The sequence below is a fragment of the Haliotis asinina genome, chromosome 4 (genome assembly GCF_037392515.1).
Source record: "Haliotis asinina isolate JCU_RB_2024 chromosome 4, JCU_Hal_asi_v2, whole genome shotgun sequence".
Taxonomy (NCBI): domain Eukaryota; kingdom Metazoa; phylum Mollusca; class Gastropoda; order Lepetellida; family Haliotidae; genus Haliotis; species Haliotis asinina.
Window position 1 is genome coordinate 15443933 of NC_090283.1, and position 21615 is coordinate 15465547.

General features: G+C 40.1%; 1 protein-coding gene across 1 annotated transcript; it reads left to right on the forward strand.

Annotated features, from left to right (window-relative positions):
- Positions 1–203: 203 nt before the first annotated feature.
- LOC137282351 (uncharacterized) lies at positions 204–20380 on the forward strand. Its single transcript, XM_067814097.1, has 3 exons — positions 204–272; positions 18025–18305; positions 19360–20380. Exons 1-3 carry the CDS (start codon positions 226–228, stop codon positions 19602–19604), a joined length of 573 nt encoding a protein of 190 aa, XP_067670198.1. The 5' UTR covers positions 204–225; the 3' UTR covers positions 19605–20380.
- The last annotated feature ends 1235 nt before the right edge of the window (positions 20381–21615 follow it).

Here is a 21615-nt window from a genome sequence, read left to right on the forward strand (position 1 = left end):
AAGCCATGGCTTTTGTTGTGTTGCTCCTCAGAGGATGAACCGGCTTTATTGGTTACCAGCGAGGCGCCATGATACCTTTCAGATTGTAAAACAAACCAGAAGCGATAGGACATGTTTGCTTTCATTGCTGAGTCAGATAGGAAATCAATCCTGTGTATCCTGAAACTTCATCGTACAAGTTAGGATGACAGTGGTATAAGTTGTTGTAACATTCTGTGTGGAAGGATGGCTTTCTTCAGTTTGGTATTGGCGTTTACAGCGATAGTTTGTAGGTAAGTGTTTGTTTGTTGTTTGACGTCGCATTCAGCAGTCTTCGAGCTTTATTATGGGAGTATGTGGATAATCGCGTCTGATCCAGGACATCCAGTGAAAGACAGTGTGATCATCGTTGTATTCAGTTGTGATGTCATAACGTGATCGCATTAGTCGCCTTTTACAATTAGGAAGGGTGGTTGCAGATCAGTTCTGACTCGAGAATGCACGGGTTTCGTTGGAAAATGAGACGTGTAGATGCTTAAGAAAAGGAATGCCACTGTGACAGTCCATTCTAAAGCGTAGGTTGTTACATCGAACACCCACCTCCTCCGATGTACAATGTGTGAATCCCATTTGTGGTGTTATCTGCCCTGATATTGCAGAAATAACTGAAAGTGGCAAGTCCCAAGCATTGCCACGCGTTAACAGCTGTTGTGTTACTGCATGAGTGGTCATGTCGAAACGTAGTCACCCTTTGAATCTTGTACTGACTTACTCCTAGTGTTTATGAGCTAAATGTACTGGCTTAGGTAGCATATTTGATAGGCATTATTTCGGTAAGAATCTTTCTGATATTAACGATGTTAGGCAGTAACTCTTTATTGACGCGAGTTACTCTTTAGGTCAAGTGCCTTCATATTCTAGAAGTTCTGGTTAGTGCTAGCGCCTGAAGTCTTTGTTAACAGCTGTTTTACCGTGTTAATTGTGGTATTGATCTCTTAGAACTTAACTGTTGTTACTTTTACCGTGTTTTGTTTAGTTTTGTTTGCTGAAATGGACTTCACAATTGTATATTAAACTACATAACCGAACGAGTGTTCCAAACTAGACGTTATTTTTGAATGAATTCAATAAGTGTCTTCTTTATGAGAACCTCCAGACCAACAACAGAGTGGGTTTTATATTTATTTAACTTGGAGTCAACTTTGTGTGCAGACTCTTTCAGCATTGTCACAACCCCTAGAGTGGATTACACAACCCTGTGCCCTTAAAGGAACCCGCGAATCCCTTGGTAGATGACCAGATGATGGCCAAATGAATACGTGCAAACACCTAGTTGCGGGTACAGCAACGTGCAGTAAACTTCCAATGATCGAGGGAAATACAAAAGCGCCCTTGAGCAGTTGAACTGGCTAACTGGATATCGGCGTTATGCAAATATCTAGTATATATCTGGTGTATATTTAGTATATATGTGTCCCCGCCCTCTATAGATTAGGAATAAGCACACAAACATTGATTTTGATTTTTTTTCTTTTATGCACTTTTGTTGCGTTTTGTCTAATTATTTTCAGATTGTGTTGCTAGGATAACCCCATGTACAGAGGATGTTTTATTTACCAGAAAGGCACAGTAGGTACGAGCTAAAAAGTGACCTACACTTCAATTCAGCGAGAACGAAAATGGATTTTAATAATTTTGAGGGTACAGATGCAGCAATGTCAGCATGTCTTAGGAGTTTGTACTAAGAAAAATGTTTAGTCTTATCTACATGATTTTGATCTGACTGTAGATTGTGAGTGTATAGTAGTTTTCGAGGGGATGAACAAATGGACGTTTCCATGGACTAATTGTGGTGAACAAATAATTCGGAACACATTCGTATATAACAAAACAGAGAGAGCAAACACAACACTGTTGAAACCAGTAATCAATTCTTTATTAGCAGTAACTTTGGTATTCTATAATTTGCAACAGGACAAGGGTGGCTGTTTCTTCACAGTGTCGGGATCATAAGTTTCACATTGTGGACTCCTGACCAGTTGAGGCCAGGTAGAAGCGATGCAGTCTGTTTGTGTTCATTGCTTAGTGAGATGGAAAATTGGTTATTGACATCCTTGGAACACAGAGGAAGTTAGGGTGGTGCAAGCATAAGTACTATAACACTCCGTTTAAAAGGATTCTGTGAGGAAGGATGGCTTTCTTCAGTTTGGTGTTGGTGTTTGTAGGGATAGTTTGTAGGTAAGTGGGGTTTTTTTGCTGCTTGATGTAATGTCCCAGGCGGCGGTCTGTGAAAAATCGAATCTGGGCGAAATAGCCCAGAGATCGAAATCATGAGCATTGATGAATTCAAGTGCGATGCAGTAGTATATCAAGAACCTAACGTCCCTATCTCGTTAGTCGCTTCATACCAAAAGCGTGGGTTGTCGAAAGTCAATTCTAACCCGAAACTTCACAGGCTTGGGAGGAACACGGAAGTGTACAGTGGCTTTGGATGTTAACTGCAAAAACAGCTGTAAGACGTCCACACCTCTTATCCTATTTCTGCTACCTTCCCGTGATCCTTCTGGCATATGTTGTATGAATACCACGGGTTGTTTTAAAAAGATGTTTCAATAGAAACGAAAATGGTAAGACAACGAAGTAAAACATGTTGAAACGTTCCACAGTTCTACAAATTAAAGTTTCTACTGTATAAGAAATATCGCATCCGTCCTGTTGAGATACGGGATAGGGTGTGTACCAGATGTCAGTTTAGATGCAAATGGACCTGGTAGAATGCCTTTCAAGGTACTTGCCATAATACCGTCACTGGACACTCGAATGTCGACCAATGCATGTCTGCCGTTATGCATAGTAGAATGATGGGATTTATTGGGAATATGTGAGTTCTATGACTCTTAAATGCGTTAAATGAGTCAAAATGCGTTTCTGTGTTTGATGGGGTTGTCCACAATCTATTCATGATCCTGGAAGCATCTGGAGAACAGGCTCTTTAACTTGGATATTTGCTCACAATGTCCATCACTGGATTCTTGGGGTGAGTAAGAGACTTTAACCTTACGTCGCACTGAGCAATATTCCAGCTATATGGCGGTATGGTATCTTAGCCCAAACGTGAGTATTTATAGGTCACCAAATTACCTATAAATAGTTAGTGGTCGCTAATTTTCTTTAAATTTACGCACTGTTTTATTATTCCTTTGATTGATCTAGGACAGGCTCCGAACAAGTAGCAACATTTCCAGGCTTCACGGGCAGGTGTGGCAGCTTGTTGGTTCAAGCATCCGCATGCCACGTCCATGCAGCATATATTTTCAGTGTGTGAATCCCATTAGTTTTGCCATTTATGTGACTTCCCCATGTGACACTGATCGTCATATGGCTGTGTCAGTGATCACTGTCTGACGTCAGTGAATCATATTGCAAGCCGCAACTGACGCAGTCATCACTGTGTGACGTTGGTGAATCATGGATCACTGTGACGTCACTACGTCAGTCATCTTTGTGTGACATCAGTCACTGGTCCCTATGAAACTGGGCAGCGTGTGGGTGAGTTGATTAACACCGGGTGTCACCTGCGGTGTCATGTAACTGACTGACGTTGAGTCAGCCATTTTCTTGGTGCTAATCACACTCTAATCCTGCTGCTTTTTGAGTGAGTGAGTTTGGTTTTACGCCGCACTCAACAATATTCTACCTCTGTAAATAATCGAGTTTGGATCAGAAGATCCAGTGATCAGCAGCCTGATCATCGATCTGAGCAGCTAGGAATCGATGACGTGTCATGAGCCTGACCACACAATCCACATCTCCGCTTTCGACAAGCAAAATGTCTTTTGTGGCAAACATGGCTTGCTGAAGATCAATTCAGCCCCGGATCTTTACGGATCTGCAACTTTGTGATTGATTGAGCACGGTTTGCTGACATTATACGAAGTGGGGAATGCTCTTGTACTGTGTTACGGTTGAAATACGTAACTACCCACCATAACGCTCTCTTTTGTCAAAGCTTTCAGCGTCTATGCATAATAAACATGATGTATCTATCATATCATTGGTTTGCCTATCACACTAGGATGACACTAATGGGTGTCTTGAGTTGATTAGCAATATAACGAAGTGAGTTCCTCATTACAGTTATGCTGAATTAGCGACACTTTAGGAATGATAAAGAATACCACTATGCGTAACGTCAGATGAATCTCGGAGGGCCAAGTACAAGAACACCTGCTCATTGCGGCGGCAAAGATCCATATATCTGAACATGTAACTTTGCTAGAGAAGATCTGATTGATTGGCATTTCAGTAGTTGATAATTAATACGAAAAGTGTAATACTTTATGGAAAACAACTAAAACACGTCACAATTTAATTTGGGACTCACAAAAGTCCAGAAACTCTAGATCTCCGCATTGTGGCAACTCTCTCACAAGGGTTTGGCAAAAATAAACATGCAGCTGTTAAGAATATGTGCTAAGGATGAAAAAATGAAAAAAAAATAATTCGAAAACTCCAAATTTAAAGTCGCTCGCCCATGGGCATACCCATGGGCGAAAAGTGGCCAATGGGCAGGCCCATGGGCGAGAGTATTTAATTTCGTCCAGAATAAATGTTTTGGAGGTTGTAAATGAATGAAAAAATGTTAATAGGTATCATGACACAAATTTCAGCCCGATGTGACTTGACTAGGCTTACTGATTTTTAAAAATCTCGCCCATGTGTGAAAAACATATTGGCCCATGGACGAGAATATTTACTTTCCCTGAAAATACATGTTTTCCCCATGTTTTTCAGTTTTTAAATAAATGAAAGTATATTTATTGGTGTCGTGACACGAAAATCAGCTTATTTTGACTTAATTCTGCTAATTTAGAGCTATATTTTAAAACCATCTCACATATGGGCGAAAATATTTGGCCCATTGGTGAGAATATTTACTTTTACTCAAATTACATTTTTTCATGTTTTGGAGGTTATAAATGGACGAAAGTAGTATCATAATACAAATATCAACTCATTTTGACCTTAATTCCGTTAATTTAGAGCGATTTTTAAAAATCTCGCCCATGGGGATATTTATTTTCTCTCGAAGTATATTTTTTCCATTCTTTGTAGTTTGTGAATGAATGCAAACATATTTATGAGTGTCACACGACATCCAACTCATTTTGACTTAATTCTGCTAATTTAGAGCGATTTAAAAACTCTCGCCCATGGGCGACAAACATTTTGACCCATGGGCGAAATATATTTTTCTCACTCAAAATAGATCTTTTTCCATGTTTTGCAGTTTGTAAATGAATGCAAGCATATCTACGAGTGTCATGACACGACATCCAACTCATTTTGACTTAATTCCGCTAATTTAGAACGATTTTAAAAACAATCTCGCCTGTAGGCCCATGGGCGAGAATATTTCCTTTTACTCCAAATACATCTTTTCCAATGTTTTGGAGGATGTAAATGAATGAAAGTGGCTTTATGAGTATCAGGACAAAAATATTCAACTGATTTTGATTTAATTTTGCGAATTCAGTTTTTTTTTAAATATGCGAGAATAATTACTTTTACTCAAAATACATCTTTTCCTGTGGTTTGGAGGTTGAAATGAATGAGGATATATTTACAAGTATCATGGCACAAAATTAAACTCATTTTGACTTAATTCCTCTAACTATACAGGAGTCTGCACTTCCACTGCAAATACATGTTTATTTTTATTGTTTTGGAGGATGTAAATGAATGAAAGTGTGTTTACAAGTATCACTCCGGTCTTAATTTGACTAACCTCGCTCGTGGACGAAAATATTTTCATTTGCTTGTTTTCTTTATTTTGCAAGCATATGGTTAAAATTTAGATGAAATTATAATGACAAATAATTTCAGTTTAATTTAGTGAGTTTAGTTCTATGTCGCACTCAGCAATATTCCAGCAATATGGCGGCGGTTTGTAGATAATCAAGTTTGGAACAGACAATCCAGTGATCAACAGCATGACCATCGACCTGCTCAATCGGGAACCGATGACATGTGTCAATCAAGTCAGCGTGCCTGACCACCCGATCCCGTTAGTCGCCTCTTACGACAAGCATAGTCGCCTTTTATGGCAAGCATTGGTTCCTGAAGCCCTGTTCTACTCCAGATCTTCATAGGTCCTGAACGCAGAGCTATGAAGTTGAAGTTTTTGTGAAAGTACTTTCTCCAGTGACACAAAGACTATGCTGGGACACATTAATAAACAGCGTTGTGAGATCTTTAAACTGTATTGAAATATGTCTTGTCAATCCCACTGACAATCGCCAATAACCACTTTAATATAGAATACATGGTCTGTGGTCCATAAGAACAAATAAGTAATTACAGATCCCCAACTGGGTAATTAAGGAAAGAACTCAAAATACTGTCACTTTCTGTCCAGGACATCAAGCGTCACCAGTCGTGAGCTAATGACCTTGTAAAACCCTCACAAAGGAAACACAAAGCGCCAACACTGTATTTCTTTCTAGGTGACACACGGTATGTTGTCAAAAGTTTCGTTGTTGAATACATTCTAACGTGAGCAATACCTTACGCTTGGAAAGTGTACCTACCCAGTAGCTTTAAGTGTACCTACCCAGTTTAGCATGTTTCGTTTTAATATTGTGAGATCCACTTTTACTAATTCTCGTTTGTCCGTCCCAGGTTTTTCGTCGACCGAGGTTTTATGGGGTATTCTCCTATTTGTCAGAATAATCTACAACCAGGGAGCGTATATAGAGTATAACTGCTACAACAGGGATAGGTCACTCGCTGGCTTTCTTTACCATTTGTACTAATTAACATGCGCCTCGTCATGCTCCAACGCACACAGTGACTTGGTTTGTTTCCAGCGCAACTTCGGCTGCGTTTAACAGTTTCGGTACTTGACAGTACTTCAGCCAGTTTACTGTATCAATCGAAATCTTATAATGAATGAATGAATGAAGAGCAAGATGTATATGTGAATGAATGATAGAAATAATAAAAGAAAGAAGTACATATGTGAATGAATGAACGAATAAAAGATACACCACGGCCAGTAATTTTTAGACATTATTCAGTCGATAAAGTATCATTTTATGACATATATATGTATGACATGTTGGACAGGTATTGGGCATATTGTGATAATTTACCATTACCATTACCATTTTCATAATGCATAAAAAAGACACTCATTAATCTATCACTGAGTTTTGTCATTCTTTCACTCCGATACGGTCGCTAAATCCCCTCTCATCATAGTTTATGGACTCTCCCATACCCAATTCACCTAATCCTGAGAAATCAACCAGGCATGACATACCCACATCACCTAATTAATTTTCCTAGCTATCGAGTAAACAATACATAAAATGGGAGGACACCCTGTTCACTAATGGGAGTGAGCCTTGTAGGGAGTACCCTCACTCTTACAAACCAACCGACTGGGGAGAAGCTGCCGTGTTTGTCGGGGATTCCTCTGGCTTTGCTAAATAAATCGTACATAAACATGTGATATATTTGGCTTTGATTGTGTAACTACCCACATTAAGACATTGAGACTATTCTGATTTATCGAGTAAAATACGATTGTATAGTTTAGAGATTGAATCTTGGCATACTTTACCGGTTTTGCCACTTTTGCACTCTACCTTTTTACCTGGGGGGAGCATATTTTGGTGGTTTTGGTGTTTCATCTGTTTGTTTCGATTTATTTATTTGTTTTTGTTGTGTTTTTACTGCTAGTGGCCCAGCGAGTGAGTCTGCTTTGACTGTAAGTTTATTCTGACGCTTGACGAGAGGGACATGAACAAGAACATATATGGAGCCCCTGCATCAATACATATTTAAGACTAAAGGTTCTGAAAAATTATTCTAGACCAACTGGTAAAATGAAATTGCAAGTTCAAGTTCATAAGCACGTAGAGGGCACATTTAAAGGGAAAAGCATGCATCCATGGCAGTCAGTGAACCGTGAAGCAGTGATTCGAATCGACTATAGTCAGTACCATGTTAATAAAATACATTATTTTAGTTTGTTTTGATGCTATATTGACATAAAATGAGATTTAAACATTCGTTATGGTAAATACGGTGTAGCATTCCCATTTTATCCACCGATCCGAATGGTAGTATCCTCTTTTGGTTCACACCCGGACTGTCAACTGTTTGATCGAATACACAACCGGACTGTCGAAAAGCAGTGGAGTGTGAGTGTCGACAGGCTTGGAGAACTTGCGCCTAAGAATAGCAGAAGAATCGGCTCTACTCTAATTAACGAGGGAGAACACATACACAAAGACATCGGTGAAAAAATGGAGCTGTGGAACCAATTCCTGAATGATAGTCGTCGCACGAACCGTAATCGAGAAAGTTGGCATCATCGTGAATCAAGGGTCTGTGAGCAGTGTAAACTGTATATTGTAACAAATGGCCACAGTAAAGAACTTGACAGAAAGTTTCAGCGTCTCAAGGACCAGTTTCAGAGACAAGAGATTTCCATAATGAGCTGTGCTGATCAGACTGTCTACCTTGTTCATAATGGTCACATTAAATCATGTACTGTTTAACGTATTTTGTTTACCTTCTTGTCCGGTGTGTTAACGCCACATTGTTAACGCTGGGTTACCTCCTTACGTATTGGCCGAAACATTTACAAAATTTCAATTTTCGACAGCCCAGGTGCGTTGTTTGTTTACGGAGTTAGAGGATTATGAGGCATGGTCGACTAGATTTCTTTGTTTAACTAATCCCACACGGCCTTCACAAATAGAGAGAATGATTTCTGTTCAGTTATGACATTGCTGTTCTCCGTATGTCTCCATTTCTCTACACATCTCCAAGATGTTGTGTTTTTTTTGTGTTTCGTAAACACTGATTGGGACTGGTGAACAAGTTTTACAGTTTTTATCAATACTTCAGCCATACAACATATAATACAAAATATAAATGCAGCACGTGTCGTCATCCATATGAACTATCACATAATAACATCAGCCGCTATTGTCTTTTGATCCTGTCTGTGATGTTGATATTAGGAAGATCGTTATGTCCTCCAAGATAACTTCTTGTCCCTTGGATCCTGTACCCACCAAGTTCTTCGTGAAAATTCCTGACACTCATCTACCCACAATCACCAGTATTATCAACAAAAGTCTGGAAACCGGCATCTTTCCATCCAGCTTCAAAACCGCTGTGATAAAGCCACTTATAAAAAGGCCTTCATTAGATTCTGAACAGTATTTATACTATAGACCACTTTCAAACTTATCTTTTTTGTCTAAAGTACTAGAGAAAGTTGTGAGACACCAGTTAATTCATCACCTGAACAAATTTCAGTTAATGGATAAGCACCAATCTGCGTACAGAGCATCACACAGTACAGAAACAGCTTTGAATTGCGTGTTGAACAAAGTCATTACTGCTGTTGACTACAACAACAATGCCTTGCTTGCTATGCTGGACATTTCGTCTGCTTTTGATACAATTGACCATGACAGGTTCATGAATCGACTACATACTGAGTTTGGTATCTCTGGAACTGTTCTAAACTGGTGCCTATCCTACCTGTCTGACAGGTCTCAGTATGTGCAAATTGGTGATCTCCAATCATCTCCTTCAGTGCTAAAATGCGGGGTACCCCATGGATCTGTGTTGGGGCCAGTCCTCTTCACGATGTATACCAAATCCTTGGGTCACCTTATTGCACAGCACCAGGTCATTAGCCATTTCTATGCTGATGATTCACAACTGGTTGACAAAATGGATTTGTCTGAGGATAATCAAGCCTCCACCATGCAAAACATGGAGTTGTGCCTCAGTGACGTCAAGTCATGGATGACATCAAATATGCTGAAAATGAATGACAGTAAAACAGAGGCTATAGTGTTCGGTCCACCTGCCAGGCTGTAAAAGTGTCGCTTTGATCATCTTCAGATTGGAGACATCTCCATCCCTTTCTCCACTGTTGTGAGAAATCTGGGAGTCTACTTAGACAACAGTCTCTCCATGGAAATTCACGTAAATCAGCTGTGCAAAACTATTCATTATCATCTCCGTAATATATCCAGCATTCGCCACCAACTCACCCAAGACACCACGGCTCTGCTTGTTCGCTCCCTGATACTATCAAGATTGGACTATTGCAACAGTCTGCTCACACGTACCTCCAAAACCCAGATAAAGCACCTGTAATCTCTCCAAAATAAAGCTGCCCGTCTTGTTACCAGCTCTAAGCCCTCCTGTGACATACATTGTATTCTGGTGCTCGCTCTTTTGCTTCTGTTGCAACTGCACTATGGAACTCACTTCCACGTAAAGTACGTGCAGCTCCATCTCTTCAAGCTTTCAAGCGTAACCTCAAGACACACATTTTCAGCCAATACAAACAATAACTTTCTCGAAGCTTGTATTTACGACCCTTTTTCTCATGTGTCTTTTGATATGTTGTTTTTAACTGTTTTGTGTGCGCTTTGAGCATGCCCCTAAGTGGCATGGAGCATTGCACAGTATAAGTACCCTCATTATTATTAATATTATTATTATTATTATTTACAGATTAAGATAGAAATGCAGCAGAGACGGTTTGGGTGATCCTGGCACAGTCAGGCTGGCCAAGCTCATCATCAGCTCAGGGCCCTCGCCCCCTCTACACGCAGCAAAGACAGCGAATGGGACTTCTCCCAGGAAACACTGCCTAGTCGAACCCACCAAGAACTTTCTGGAGAATATGGAGGCTCCCCAACACTGCAGCCTTCTGCATTACCCAGATTGTCAGAAGGGCTGTGCTCTTGGTGGAGAACCCGGGCACCCTCCTGATCTGCGCCAAGAGATCAGGAGGTACCAAACCAAGGGCACCGAGAACAATGGGGAGCCTGACGACCTTGTACTTCGGATGCAAGCGAGACATTTCAAAGGCGAGGTCCGCATATTTATCATGCTTTTCCTGAATTTTGCCAATCACATTGCTGTCAAAAGGGACAGAAAATTCAATGATATAAATAATTTCATTGGCTTTATCGAAAAGAACAAGATCAGGTTTGTTGGCTGGAATTCGCCTCAGGCTGTATATTGGCCTATTCCACAGAAGCTTAAAAGCATCATTTTCCAGGACGCCATGGACATGTTCAGGGTTGTACCATGGATGGACCTCGGAATCAAAGCCACAGGCATGGCGAAGACGATAATAAAAGCAGCGAGCCATGCCATCATGTCTTTTAAGATATGCTGTTTGTGCCAAGGAAGGGCATCCACTAACAAGGTGTTGGACAGTCTCTGTAAATTCATTGCAAAGACGACATTTCATATTGATATTTTCATTAAGAATCACATTCTGGCGATTGCGAGTGGGAAGTGACTGGTCTTGAGCAGCAAAAAGGAAGCCCTCAGTTTCACATTTGAGACCAGACGACTTCATGCTGGCAAAGGAGTCGGTTGGATTGCTGTTCTGTTCCACACACTGTATGTACACTCGGTGCAATGGCTTCTCAGACAGCTTCTCCACAAAGGACCGACTCTGGGCAGACTTGGTGAAGGACTTCACCTGGTTTACTCCCATCGCTGTACCGTCCAGGAGTACATCGCCATCAACAAAATCAACTTCATATTTCAAATTGTGTCCAAAACCTTGGCACGCTTAAAACAGCTGTGGAATTCCTTGCTTTCATCATGAGTCTTGACGTGCATCAACAGAGGACCATCCGATAAATAAATATGTGCAAAGGTACACAATAAAATTCTGTCATGAAGAGCTTCCACGTTAATCAAACCCAAATCAAATTGATTGGTATATATAAACGATTAAGAGAGGAACGAGGGTGGTGTGCTCTGTTATCAGACATGATCCATCTAGTCAGGCGGTCAAGACCCTGGATGTCTTGTTTTGTCCTGTCAACTACGCCAAAGGAATAAGCAAGGACTGGCACAGCAAAAGTATTGGTGGCTTTGAGCTTGTTTCGAGCATTTAATTCAGAGCTCCAGATTTTCTTTAAACGAGATTTATACTCAGCCCGAAGTTTATCTTGAATCTGGGCATTCTGGAGCTTGTCTCGAACTTGCATTCCAAGATAGGTGCAGGCCTGATTTCCACAAGATGCTCAATAACTCTTTCCCCTTGTAACTTGACCGATCCATCAGTATTTACCTTGCCTCGTTTCAAATGAAGAGTATTACATTTGTCGAGTCCAAATGTCATGCCAACATCATTAGAGAAGGACTCGACAAGGAGAACCTGTTCTTTCAAACTGGTATCTCCTTTGGCAAGGAGCTCGATGTCATCCATGTAGAGGAGATGAGTAAGAGGTGTTGGAGATCTGTGCTGAGGAGGACCGAGATGGTAACCTTCCTCCCTATTGAGCAGGAAACTCAAAGGATTTAGAGACAGACAAAAAAGCAAAGGACTGAAGGAGTCCCCCTGGAAAATTCCCCTTCTGATTGGAATAGATTCTGAAGTCTGCACCTCTCCTTGCGAGTACATCTCAAGTTGAGTCGACCAGCAACTCATTAAAGACTTGAGTAAATCAAGTAGTCGCTCAGGGAGGTCAATACACTGAAGAGACTCCAGAATCCATTCATGAGGGACAGAGTCATTTGCTTTTATGTAGTCAATCCAGCACATAGAGAGGTTGCGATGATACGTTTTAGCCTCTTCCAAAATCATTTTCTGTGCACGAAGTTGATCCTTGCACCCCCAACATCCCTTTCTCGCCCCCTTCTGCTCTCTGTAAATTATCTCACTGGACGAGCAAAAAGATGACACGAGGTTCGTCAAACACCCTGTGAATAATTTGTATTGAGTATTTAGACATGTGACAGTGCGGAAGTGTTTGGGATCAGTCAAGTCTCCTTTTTTGGGGAGAAGTATTGTACGACCTTTGCAGAACCATGGAGGAACATCACATGTATCCACAAGAGAACTGAAACAGTGAAGTAGTGGTGCTTGGACACAGGGAAACAGTTTCCAATACCGGTTTTGAATGCCATCAGGCCCTGGTTATATGCTGGTTATATGTTCATTGTGAGTATATATTTGTGGTAAAAAGGGAGAATGTATCTTGTGGAAAAGAATTTTGAAAGACTGCAGACCAACAGTGCCAACTGTCTCAACAACATAATTTCTAACATACTTAGAGACCACAACCATGGACCTGTACACATCGAAGCCACGGTAAATCTTTTCAACTGTAGCAAAAATAGCGAAATTTCATAAAAAGATAGAAAACGCAAAATCAATCTTGAATATTCTTCGTATTCCTCATAGCCCAATATAAAGATTACACACAAAGTATTGATACTTTAATCTATAGTTTAAACTAATCTCTTCAAGTAATCGTGACACAACATGCATATCAATGCCGCTCCATACCAATAATATAATTCCATAACATACATGTTAACAACACTTCATGTCCCGCTCGTCAAACGTCAGAATAAATTTACAGTTATCAAAGCAGACTCACTCTCTGGGCCGCTAGCCGTTAAAAAACAAAACAAATAAATCAATAAATCTAAACAAATAGATGAAATACTTAAAAACACCAAAACATGCTAGCAAAACCGGTAAGATATGCCAAGATTCAATCTCTAAACTATGCAATCGTATTTTACTCGATAAATCAGAATAGTCTCAATGTCTTAATGTGGGTAGTTACGCAATCAAAGCAAAATATTTTACATGTTTATGTACGATTTATTTAGCAAAGCCAGAGGAATCCCCGACAAACACGGCAGCTTCTCCCCAGTCGGTTGGTTTGTAAGAGTGAGGGTACTCCCTACAAGGCTCACTCCCATATAGTGAACAAGGTGTCCTCCCATTTTATGTATTGTTTACTCGATAGCTAGGAAAATTAATTAGGTGATGTGGGTATGTCATGCCTGGTTGATTTCTCAGGATTAGGTGAATTGGGTATGGGAGAGTCCATATACTATGATCAGAGGGGATTTAGCGACCGTATCGGAGTGAAAGAATGACAAAACTCAGTGATAGATTAATGAGTGTCTTTTTTATGCATTATGAAAATGGTAATGGTAATGGTAAATTATCACAAAATGCTCAATACCTGTCCAACATGCCATACATATATATGTCATAAAATGATAATTCATTGACTGAATAATACCTAAAAATTACTTTTATGATGTGTATAACGTCACATTTTAGTTAAAAGTTGCATGCGTTGAGCTTGTTAGATGTTTTAAAGATTAATGGAAAAGGTAGAGAAGGACACCCGCACTTAGCCTGCTCCAGTGAGACGCCACGGTTCAGTGGTTACAGCTACATGACCTTCTGTGCTCTCTGCTCATTATATTAAGGATGGTGATGTAGATGAAGATTACGCAGGAAAATAAGGTGATGTGGGTATACTACGTCAACAGGTAGCTGTGCAGTCAATCAGATAGTTTGTTGAAAACTGTCTGAAAATTGTTATGCCTGACCAGGGAGACTATAATCAGCTGACCTTAACTCATGTGATCTAACGATAGTGTTGCATTATTTAGCATGTTTAGGAAGGGATGGCGGTGGTGTGTCTCTTATTCTTTCATTCATTCACATATACATCTTGCTCTTAATTATTATTATAATTCATTCGTTCATTGTAAGATTTCGACTGATACAGTAAACTGGCTAAAGTACTATTAAACGCAGCCGAAGTCGCGCTGGAAACGAACCAAGTCACTGTGTGCGCTGGAGCATGACGAGGCACACGTTAATTAGTACAAATGGTAAAGAAAGCAAGCCAGTGACCTATTCCTATTGTAGACTATTCCTGGTCTGACAAATAGGAGAATGTCCTATAAAACCTCGGTCGAAGAAAAACCTGGGGCGGACAAACGAGAATTAGTAAAAGTGGATCTCACAATATTAAAACGAAACATGCTAAACTGGGTAGGTACACTTAAAACTACTGGGTAGGCACACTTTCCAAGGGTAAGGTATTGCTCACGTTAGAATGCATTCAACAACGAAACTTTTGACAACATACCGTGTGTCACCTAGAAAGAAATACAGTGTTGGCGCTTTGTGTTTCCTTTGTGAGGGTTTTACAAGGTCATTAGCTCACGACTGGTGACGCTTGATGTCCTGGACAGAAAGTGACAGTATTTTGAGTTCTTTCCTTAATTACCCAGTTGGGGATCTGTAATTACTTATTTGTTCTTATGGACCACAGACCATGTATTCTATATTAAAGTGGTTATTGGCGATTGTCAGTGGGATTGACAAGACATATTTCAATACAGTTTAAAGATCTCACAACGCTGTTTATTAATGTGTCCCAGCATAGTCTTTGTGCCACTGGAGTAAGGACTTTCACAAATAACTTCAACTTCATAGCTCTGCGTTCAGGACCTATGAAGATCTGGAGTAGAACAGGGCTTCAGGAACCAATGCTTGCCATTAAAGGCGACTATGCTTGTCGTAAGAGGCGACTAAGGGGATCGGGTGGTCAGGCATGCTGACTTGATTGACACATGTCATCGGTTCCCGATTGAGCAGGTCGATGGTCATGCTGTTGATCACTGGATTGTCTGTTCCAAACTTGTTCCCAACTAAACTCACTAAATTAAACTGAAATTATTTGTCATTATAATTTCATCTAAATTTTAACCATATGCTTGCAAAATAAAGAAAACAAGCAAATGAAAATATTTTCGTCCACGAGCGAGGTTAGTCGAATTAAGACCGGAGTGATACTTATAAACACACTTTCATTCATCTACATCCCCCAAAACAATAAACAAAACTATGTATTTGCAGCGGAAGTGCAGACTCCTGTATAGTTAGAGGAAGTAAGTCAAAATGAGTTGCATTTTGTGCCATGATACCTATAAATATATCCTCATTCATTTACATCCTCCAAACCACAGGAAAAGATGTATTTTGAGTAAAAGAAATTATTCTCGCATATTTTTTTATAAATATTAGTTGAATATTTTTGTCCTGATACTCATAAAGCCACTTTCATTCATTTACATCCTTCAAAACATTGCAAAAGATGTATTTGGAGGAAAAGGAAATATTCTCGCCCATGGGCCAAATGTTTTTCGCCTATGGGCGAGATTGTTTTTAAATCGTTCTAAATGAGCAGAATTAAGTCAAAATGAGTTGGATGTCGTGTCATGACACTCGGAAATATGCTTGCAAACAAACTGCAAAACATGGAAAAAGATCTATTTTGAGTGAAAAAATATATTTCGCCCATGGGCGGGAGTTTTTAAATCGCTCTAAATTAGCAGAATTAAGTCAAAATGAGTTGTAATTTATGTCATGATGCTCATAAATGTACTTTCATTCATTTACATCCTCGAAAACATGTGAAGAGATATATTTGGAGTAAAAGGTAATGTTTCGCCCATGGGCCAAAATGTTTTCGCCTATGGGCGAGAGTTTTAAAAATCGCTCTAAATTAACGGAATTAAGTGAAAATAGGTTGACATTTGTATTATGATACTTATGAACATACTTTCACCCATTTACAACCTCCACAACATGCAAAAAGATGTAATTTGAGCAAAAGTAAATATTCTCACCAATGGGCCAAATGATATTTTTAAATCGCTCTAAATTAGCAGAATTAAGTCAACATAAGCTGATTTTCGTGTCACGACACCAATAAATATACTTTCATTTACTTAAAAACTGCAAAACATGGAAAAAAACATGTATTTTCAGTGAAAGTGAATATTCTCGTCCATGGGCCAATATGTTTTTCACCCATGGGCGAGATTTTCAAAATCGCTGTCGGTTAGCGGAGTCAAGTTACATCGAGCTGAAATTTGTGTCATGATACTTATTAACATTTTCCATTCATTTACAACTTTCAAAACATTTATTCTGGACGAAATCAATTACTGAACGCCCATGGACGAGCGACTTTAAATTTTGAGTTTTCGAAAAAAAAATTTCATTTTTTCATCTTTAGCACATATTCATATTCATAACAGCTGCATGTTTATTTTTGCCAAATCCCTTGTGAGAGAGTGGCCACAGTGCGGAGAGTTTCTGGACTTTTGTGAGTCCAGAATTAAATTGTGACATGTTCTAAACAAAATAACTTAATGCAAATAAATAAGGAAGATGTGATCTATAAAGCATCATACGTATCTTATTCCCTGGAGAAACTATGTGACACATTCCTATAAAAGATAACCCACACACAGAAGATTCTGCACAAACGCCAGAGAGAGAGACACACACACACACACACAGAGGGAGAGAGAGAGACAGGGAGACAGAGAAAGGGGAGGGAGTTAGAGAGAAAGACCCAAACAACTATCATACACAGAGAATCACAAACACCATACACGCGCACGCACACACACTCAGAATCACGCAAGCACTTGTACACATACACACGCATGCACATACGCAATGCTACTGTGCTATCTCATCAGTCATTCTGCAGTGCTCAGTGATGTTCTGTACGTATTCCCGTACATCACTGTATCTCAGCTTTTTTAAAGCAATGTTCATGGACCTAAGCCGGGCGTATCATTTTCAGCAATACAAGCCCCGTGACATTGCGTGACCTTGTCACAGCTGGTTGATTCCGAACAGCCGACACAAGGTCCTTTGGCATCTCAGTGTCGAGAACATCTAAGCGATGTCATAAATTTCTTTGAACATTTACCTACAGATGGCTTCATGTGTCCTATTTAGGCAGCGAGCAGCAGCAGTCAATCGGATGCTGAAATCAACTGACTAAAGTTTGTAAACCAAACTAGAGAACTTATGACTGTAAAATCAATTCAGTTAAAATATGAAATGATAGGCTTTTTTCAGGAGAGTTGTTTTCCTGGACAAGTTCTGTAAATAATAAGTACATATCTGCACCCCTGTTTAATGAAGATAACTCGTCCATCCGTTTATGTCATTTGACCTCCGGGTTCATGCATATGTAGAGTAGCTAAGGTCCAGCTGAACAACCTGTAGTACAGGTTGCTGTAAAGTTGAAACACGGAATTGAAATACATGTATCTAAGGTTACAACACAATCAAAACAAAATGGGATCAGCCATGTAACTAATTGTTCTCTTTGTTCGTTTCAGCCTGGCTTGTGATCCAAACTTTTGTGTTCACCGGGTTCATGAAGAGACGTACTGTGACCCTGCAGATAACACCTCTTACTACGTGTGCGACAATGGCGTTGCAAAACACTCCACATGTCAACCCGGTCTTGTGTACCGCATAGACTACTGTGCCTGGCCTCATGAAGGAGCCTGTGTCCCTAATCCCGTGCCTGATACGTCACAAGGAACAGTGGTAAATGGCGTGTGTCAAGCTTCCGTTTCAACCGGAAGCAGTGTAACTACGTCACAAAACACGGAAAGTAAGAACTATAAATTTATAGGCGTCGCATTGAATTCGAGCTAACCCTGTTCTCAGTTTAGTTGTTTTCTAATGCATGCATTTCCGGCCGCTCTATAATTTTAGCGTCGTTATTAACATATTGTTTATTGACACCGCACATAGAAATACCCATAGAATAACGGCTGCCTGTAAACAATCAAGTCAGGATCATATCTACTTATTAACATCATGAAGATCGTCCTACGCAATTTGAATGAGATAACGATATCAAAATAGTCGCAGGACCTGACGACCAGATTTCGTTATTTGCCTCTTAGGACAAGTATATTTTGTTGAAGATCAGTTCAAACCATATGCGTTCCTTCGGGACATGAGTTCCGTTCCCCTCATGAGATTTTGCTCGAATATTTCTAAAGGCGCCGTAAAATTATGCTCACTCTAACAATTCACTGTAACCATATGTATGAGAGAAGGACTTTTCATTTAAATGTGGCTTTAATAATTAACAGCCCGTTCCACCGAGTCTTACTTTTATGTCCTACATGTAAAGTTTATTCAGGGTACACTTTATATATTTTGTCTTCCGTTACAAAACCGGATTGCTGTATTGCGACTTGGGAAAACTAACTTGAACTGGCGCGTGAATAATCAGTCTTAGACGTAAACCATCAACACAGACGAATGCACTTGAATCCTTCATGTTCTCGGTAAAGTCCTTGGTGGGTTCGACTAGGCAATGTTCCCTGGAGAAGTCCCACTCGCTGTCTGGACTGCATGTAGATGGGTAATTCCAATTACACAGATCATCACTGGATTGCTTGGTCCAGACTCAAATACTTACAGACCGCCCCCATGTAGCAGCAGCGTTAGGAAAAATCTCACTCACTCACTTTTGGGACATGTGTCATAACTATTTGAAATCTTAACAAAACAAATCAAACCTAATTATGTTAAACTGAATGGTGTCTTGGTGAAAAGGACACATGAATGATGATGTCATCGTCATGATGATGATGATGATGTTGACGACGACGAAGGAGAAAATTGTATTTGTAACGATGGTAATCCTCAAGTTTCAGGTGCATTTCGCTGGGATCTGTACAGAAAACATCCTCATCAGAAGAGTTCCTGTACAGTCCTCCAGACATTAAATACTGCCACGGCCACACATTGTGGATCAATCTGTTCACTGACCAGCGGCTGTACAGACTTTAACCTATCCATCCTCGGTGACGGTTTTGAATGTCAACTGCTTACATGCCTGCTTGACTTTCTTCTCAGTAGTTCTCAAGACCACGCCTTTTACGAGGAGATATAAGTCTGAAGTGAGAGAGCACTTTCAAAGTATACATGGATATATCTAAAATATATCAATAAAATGACCCTATTGTGTATATATTGGGGATCGTGCTGGTGCGATCCCCTACGGAGTTCTGGACTAGAGCTGTCCTGCAGAGACTGAAGGAATTGTATGTAGTTTTACTATTATAACGACATGTTCCATCTATATTACTATACGTAGTCCAGCCTGGACCTAAGAATACAGTGGTCAACGTTATGAACATCAATCTACACAGCTGGGATAGGATGGCACATGTAAACCAATTGAGCGAACCTGTCCATGCCATCTTGTCCTCCTTTAACAAGCATAAGCTGCAGGAGATCAATGCTAATGTAGGTCTCTCAGTATAAGATACAGCCTCATGATTCAGGGAGATAATAAACCTGATTCTGGATCTCGTCAGCATCAGGTGTTAAGGATCTGTGACTTGGTGGATCGCTGGATTATCCCGTTAAAACATACTAGCAAGATACAGCTGGGATATTATTGAAGTCACATCTACGCCTCAGCCTCAACAAATTGCACCTACGAGGGCACTGAACCTGTGCCTTTTTGGCATGCAAGAATGAACCACCTTGGGAGCAGCAGTCTGATTTTAATTTGCTTGTGCTAATGTCTCCTACAGACACATATGCATTAGCCTGAGTTTAGATATTTCATACTGTCAAACGATGAGAAAATGCTCTTGCGTCTGTTGTGTTCACGTGAAAGTCAACACAAGTCATGTTGTTGTATGAATTATTTACGTAGCTACATGGGAAGTATCTATCACACAAGCTCTGTTAGGCGTTTGTAACCACATTTGTAACGGTTGAGAAATAAAAAGTGTCTTTGTCTGGATGTGCATCTCCCAGAGAGAGTTAACTGTTCTACTTGACGTATTGTTGAAAATACCCGTCACACATAACACATCGTTAGGCTTCTACAGATGCGTGGTGTTTGGCTGAAAGTCATGTAAGGAATATTCGTGTCGGTTTTGTGTTGTATAGCGTTGCACTGACTGCCAGTGAAGCTCTCTGACGTCTGATCGGATGGTAATATCGAGTCTGTATCAGTCTCAGTGGGACTGATGGTCACCGTACCATACATACATACATACAAATATACGAACGTACGTCCGTCCATCCATCCATCCATCCATCCGCCCATCCATCCATCCACACACACACACACATACATACATACATACATACATGCATACATACATACATACATACGTATAGTCTGCTGTGAAAACGTGCCGATGACTTTCCCTTTAACCAAAAAAGTAAATCGAATTAAGTGAAATTAAGATTGAGAATCCTCATAATTTAACCTTGCCAAATGAACATTTAAATCCCAGACTTATTCAGTTTAGGATAAAAGTTGAGTACCAAACGATCAAAGTTTCGAATCGCTTTATTTGTTTGTATTACAAGGGGGTATGCACATTACATGAAACACCGAGAACATGAAGGGCTGGGCTAAATTGACGCTCATCACGTACCGTACGTGCATTTGTTTCACTGTTGCCACTGCAGCTTACCCCCGGAGTGTGATGTACTCCAACGCAATATCCCAGGAATATTACTAAAACCGTCGTAAAAGCACATTCACTCACTCACTACATTGCCTTAGAGATACATTTGTATCTGAATACTTGATTTTGTATTGATGTGTGAACTGATTTAATTCTTAAATACAACACAATTCACACCTGGGGTACATATATAGAGGATGTTATACAAGTGCCCATGTCATACTGTGTTTACCACACGAGTGTCTAAATGTTGGTATTTCGCGAGCGAGAGCACGGGTGTCGTGAATAGTGTAATATAGATGGTTCCGACATTCGCGCCAAGCTCCGCCCACCTTGGTTACTGTTGCTACATTTTGAGCTGTCAAAATGGCGGATACACTTGCAGGCACCGATTGCCTGTTGACAGTCCCGAACGCAATATCTATTACATTTTTACCAGAACACGCTACTTTACCTCAGAAATCGAAA

What these genes read in the sequence shown, in the direction of transcription:
- LOC137282351 (XM_067814097.1), top strand. Translation starts at nt 226, where the DNA reads ATGGCTTTCTTCAGTTTGGTATTGGCGTTTACAGCGATAGTTTGTAG. An exon ending in TTTACAGCGATAGTTTGTAG is followed by an intron (nt 273 to 18,024) that starts GTAAGTGTTTGT and finishes TGTTCGTTTCAG; the next exon opens with CCTGGCTTGTGATCCAAACT. An exon ending in TACGTCACAAAACACGGAAA is followed by an intron (nt 18,306 to 19,359) that starts GTAAGAACTATA and finishes GTAATCCTCAAG; the next exon opens with TTTCAGGTGCATTTCGCTGG.